Source organism: Pistacia vera, unplaced genomic scaffold (assembly GCF_008641045.1).
Source record: "Pistacia vera cultivar Batoury unplaced genomic scaffold, PisVer_v2 Contig132, whole genome shotgun sequence".
Taxonomy (NCBI): Eukaryota; Viridiplantae; Streptophyta; class Magnoliopsida; order Sapindales; family Anacardiaceae; genus Pistacia; species Pistacia vera.
Genome location: NW_022195380.1, coordinates 443,408 through 448,799, shown reverse-complemented (window position 1 = coordinate 448,799; position 5,392 = coordinate 443,408). Strand labels below are relative to the sequence as shown.

General features: G+C 36.0%; 1 protein-coding gene, 1 non-coding gene and 1 pseudogene across 2 annotated transcripts; 1 reads left to right on the top strand and 2 right to left on the bottom strand.

Moving 5' to 3' along the window:
* Positions 1-513: 513 nt before the first annotated feature.
* LOC116122179 lies at positions 514-1,377 on the bottom strand. The gene has a single exon (XM_031408084.1). It carries the CDS (start codon positions 1,366-1,368, stop codon positions 514-516), a length of 855 nt encoding a protein of 284 aa, XP_031263944.1. The 5' UTR covers positions 1,369-1,377.
* A 1,211-nt stretch (positions 1,378-2,588) lies between these two features.
* On the top strand, positions 2,589-2,660 carry TRNAG-UCC. The gene has a single exon. It is a non-coding gene; the product is annotated as a tRNA-Gly (tRNA).
* Positions 2,661-3,691: 1,031 nt separating this feature from the next.
* LOC116122148 lies at positions 3,692-5,017 on the bottom strand (annotated as a pseudogene).
* Between the last annotated feature and the right edge of the window lie 375 nt (positions 5,018-5,392).

Genomic DNA, 5,392 nt, shown 5'->3' with positions numbered 1-5,392 from the left:
TAATATTAATTAAAGTCAATTCATATTAGACCGTAATGCATGTGCTTGTTGTCCTTCATGAAGTCAAATTTTGACAAATTCAACCACAAATTAACAACAAACACTAGATTAATGCATATGGATAGGATATTATTATACATTGTAACCCAAGTCAATAATTAATTCTAAAGTTGTTATCAATCTAATAAAATTTCTTATCATATCAATAATACAATAAAATATAACAAATCCATGGCCTCGAAATTATCATATGAACATAAATCAAAATTCAAAGCTGAATATCAAAACCTAATATTACCCTAAAAACATAATATGTTCTTATGTATACATCCAATAATTCTTCAATTTCGTGTCTCATATAACAAACCATTTGTATTATATGGATAATGGAAATAACATTAACGAACATGAATTAGATCCAAGGATGGATAATGAGACATAACGTTACCCCAACAGCATAACATAACATATTTTTGGGTGCATGCGGTGTCGGATAATTGTTTAACTGTATGCTTAACCTGATGAATCACCCACCATTGAAGAATCTCCAAAATCGAAAACCATTCCACCATTGTTACCGGCATCAAGAATGCCGCCACCATTCATCATATTCTGCACCAAATTCTGACCAACCTGTTGAGCCGCACCTTCAACAAACCCTTGAACCGCAGCATTCATCAAAGAATTCCCACTCAAACATGGCTGCTGCTGCTGAAACTGCTGATAATTATTACTCTGCATCTGCATGCCTCCCATGCTTTGACTATGCACAAACTGCTGCTGATTCATCACTCCATTATGATAATTTCCCCCTGGAAACGAAATAGAGTGCTGAATTTGATGAGTATTCGAAGCACAATCCAAATGCGCATCAAACTCACAGTTCCCACAATGGTACAGCCAATGATTCGCCCCAAACTTACTACAAATATCGCAAGAAAACCCTTTGGCTTGATATGGAGGAGAAAACGAGAGCGAGAGGCGGCAAGCGTGGGCGTGGTGGGTGACGTAGAGCGGTTTGGAGGCGCAAAGAATATGTAAATCGAAGTCACAGTTATTGCAGTGGTAGCTGAAGCCGTGGCCCTGGTGGCCGCACGCGTCACAGTTGAAGACGCCGCCGGAGTAGAGCGGTTTAGGGAGGAGGGAGAGAGGGTGGAGAGGGTGAGAGGGGTGGTTGATGAGCTGAGGCATCTGAGAACATGAAAGATGGAGGGAGAAGTTACAGGGTCTACAAGAGTACATCCAGCCGGAGGACTGACGGTTGCAGCCAGAACAAAACGGTGTCGTTGGTGTTAGGGTTTGGGTTAGCTGGAGCTGATGATGGTGGCTGAAGTGTTGAATGAAAGGGTCGTGGCTGAGTCTTCCCATTTTGATGAAGAAGAAGATTAGGGTTATTTCTTTTTGGTGATGAAGAAGAAGATAAATAGAAAGATGGATCGTTGACTTTAGAATGACGTGGCAGAGGCTGAGTCAATTGGTACACGGTTTCCAAATTTGGGCATTAAGCCTAGAGTAAGAGTAGTGGCCTTACCGAATCTTCAAATCAATGGAAATAAACTCGTTGACATTGGCAACACTAATGATTTTCTCATTGATGCGATGAAGTTTCTATTTTATCCATGCTTGATATGTGTATTTATATCCATTATAAAATGTATGTTCTTTAAACAAAGTATTCATGCCTAAACTCTCTGGAAATTAAGTAATTGACATTGGCAACACTAGATCTTTCTCTATAATTTTTAAGCATTTTTTTTTTTTGGTAATAGGAATGTCCGGGTTAACTTACACGCACCTCAATTAATCATCGAGATCCATTGAACATTCTATAAACCCAAAAAACAAAGAAGTCTCAATGTTATTGTGGTATATGGATCCAAAGTTTGAACCCAAAAACTTAAAGATGGGAGCAAACCTCTTTGACTGCTAAACTAACCCGTTAGGGTTAATTTTTAAGCATATTCTTTTCAAAGAAAGTTGATTGGACATTAGTTATATTATATAAAACCCTCTTTAACATTATTAAATCATTATGAAACATTCCCAAAATTAACATAACAAGCATATTGAAATTAAATTATCGAAAGGGTTAAAAGACATTGACCCCACTAAGGTATGATATAAAAAGACAAATTACCCTAATGTTTCTAAAATAACAGAAATTCTTTTATCGTTAATAAACTATGAGATGTTAAAATTTACTTAGTTATAAGTTAGAAAATATTACCAAATTGCTTTTTTACCGTTTATTTTAACATTTAAAACTTAGAGCAATGCTAGTTTTACAAAGGCACATATAAAGGGGACATACAAAGATAATCCTCACTCTTGATTTTCATGATTTCTCTCTCTCTCTCTCTTTCCGTTTTTTCTTTGTTTTTTTTCTAGATGATGTCACTTTGAAACCCTTTTTGTATAGGTTTTTATAAGGATAGCATTTTTCTAAAACTTAACAGTATAAGATTTATGTTATTTCAGAAACCTCATAATTTTTTTTTGTTATTTTATTATATTTCAAACAGATTAATGTCATATTGATGAAAAATACTTACAGTAAATAAAGTGGTACGGACTCGCACTTTTTATCAGCGTTTGTAGTCCAACGGTTAGGATAATTGCCTTCCAACCAATAGACCCGGGTTCGACTCCCGGCAAACGCAGAGCCCTAACCGTATCCATTTTTGAATTTAGATTTATTTGCATTTGGCATTTACGAACAAACTTGTACATAACGTTGTGAGGGGTTATTGAATTACAATACAGGCGAATCTTCTTTTATTTGTTTAGCATTTGATGGAGCTTTTAAGCTTAGAAATTGATAGGCATACTGCAATTCTTGTAGTGTACTATATCTTGACTTCAAAAAGACAATCCATTCCCACCCTCAAACTCCATTTCCTTCTTTAAGTTTTCAAAGTTTGTCACCTCCAACATCTCTTCAACAAATTTAAACACACATTTTTCCAACAAATAAAACCCGGCTTGGGGATCTTTTGGAATGCCTAGTAAACTAGCAAAAACTTCACAAACTTTTAGTTAATGACTTCTCAAAACAGAAAACTAGTTTCACTGACCCAATTTAGTTATAAATCAATGCGAGTACTACATGATTCAGCATGGCCATTTTTGCAGTTAAAAAAAAAAAAAAAGTGTTATATACACTCTCTGACTCCATGTCCAAATAAAAGTGGTCAAAAGTTTAAAATACACCATATAGAATCAATGGATTCATGCTAAAATCCCTCCAACATTAACTTTTATTTTACCCCTCCATGATGATGATAATTTTGATACACCACTTAAAGTTTTTTGTTAATCAACACATGCTTTCTAAGCGTCTTCCCTAAATAAATAAAAACCTACGTTTCAAACCCCCACCAAAACCCTAGAGCAAAAACTCAAAGTTAGGAGACCCTTTCAACCCAAGATTTGAGCACTCCATGATTACAAATACAATTTAACTCTATGAGTTAATATAACATTATCAAAACATTGACCAACAAAAGATGCAAAGAAATAACTCAGCAAACAAAATCCAACTATCCAACCTCTGAAAATCGGTTTCAATAAGGATAAATGGAGCAATATAGCAATGTTTCAATAATATCCATAACAAATTTTGAAACAAAACCATTAAAAGACTAGTAATTTGAAATCCAAAATTCTCTAATACAAAAAATTCCAGAAAAAAAAACTATCGTTTTCATACTGACAGTAGAAAGAACCAAAAACTCCGAAACATTACTATAACATGAAATGGATAGGTAATCATTCTTCTTCAAGAATTGTGCCCCTTTCACTGACATAGATACCGTCAAGGAATTTCCTAATATCCTTGTTCTTGACATGGCATTTCTGTTCAAAACAAAGATAAACAGTCAGAATAACAACTATTGTAACCACACATAAAATAATGAAGGACAGGGATAGAGAGGGAGATAACCTGATTAATCAAAGCACATGACCGAGACACAAGCTCAATGTCATTCCCATCCAATACGAGCTCATCCTTAACTTTTTCGGATCGCAAAATGCTTACACCCTCAAGCATATCCACTTTCCGAACCTGTTGTAACAACAAAACATAACCCAAATCAATCAAAAGAAATAAGGTTCTGTAAACTACTGCCCACCTAAAAGATTTTAGACAGCATAAATGTTGAATCCGGACAAAAGTGACACAATGCAAAATCAAAGTCGAATTCAATCACTACACATTTCAACCAAACACATACATTAGTCATAAGATTATCACTTAAACATGAAAATCCATTTGTCGACTTCATAATTGAATTTGTTCATGCCATGAGTAAAACAAAGTTTTTAACAGCAATCGGTCTAAAAACATACGCTTCAATGCACTAGACAAGGAAAGATTACAGTCTTTACAAAATTCTCAACACACACAAAAGTTTGAAAAAATGATAGAATACGGGCATAAAATTCAGCATAAAGCAATAACATAACAGTATTCAAGTTCCAACTTGTCCAGTAACCATTTAGCAGAAATATACTTACTACTATTTTACTCTCAAAAACAAACAGCAAGTGCTCTGTCATCCCCCTAACGTTACTACTCCAGCATTGTAATATTACTCTACTTCAAAACAAATAAATAAACGAAAGGAAGAACTGAAAAAAAGTACCTTCTTCTCTCCAAGAAAGTTACGGATCTCAATAGCCTTGTTTCCGTTCGTCATCGAAGCGTTAATAGGAAAGTAAGCGTCGACAAATCTCATCTTGTACCGGTAACCTTTGGTAACGCCGGTGATAAGATTCCCCACGTGGCTGAGCGCGGTACGAATGGAGGCGCTGGTCTTACGGGTGCCGAACCAAGCGTCGATCTTGAGCTTGCGCTTGCCGGTTTCCTCGTCGGTCATGAGATGGAAGTCGAGGTTGAGGTGCTTGAAGTTCTGAGCTTGCCTCGATGGCCCTCCACTTCGATAATCTTGGCATTGATTTTCATCTTCACCCCGTCTGGGATGTCCATCGTCTCTGAAGAAAGAATCGTCTTCATCTTCTTCTTCTAGCTGCGGCTGCGATGAGAAACCAGCTAGGGCACAGGGATGGTTCAGAGGCTGAGAAATGAAAACCCTAAAGTGTCTTTTTATATATAATATTATGTTTGTATTAATTTGGATTACCGGGCCTGATCATGGGCTTGCTCTTGGGCCATAATGAAAAAAATTAAAGCTAGATCGGCCCATGGTCCATAGCTATGGGCTATGACCCAACTAAATAATGAATAGTCCATAAATCCATATGTGGTTTGGGCTTTAAATTTAGATGTGTTGTGTAATTTCTTCCTTTTACGTGCTATACAAGCCTTTAGTTGCTACAGTTTTTAATTTACAAAAATATGTTACAAACTTTGATCGTGGAAAATATCTTA

What these genes read in the sequence shown, in the direction of transcription:
- LOC116122179 (XM_031408084.1), bottom strand. Translation starts at nt 1,368, where the DNA reads ATGGGAAGACTCAGCCACGACCCTTTCATTCAACACTTCAGCCACCAT.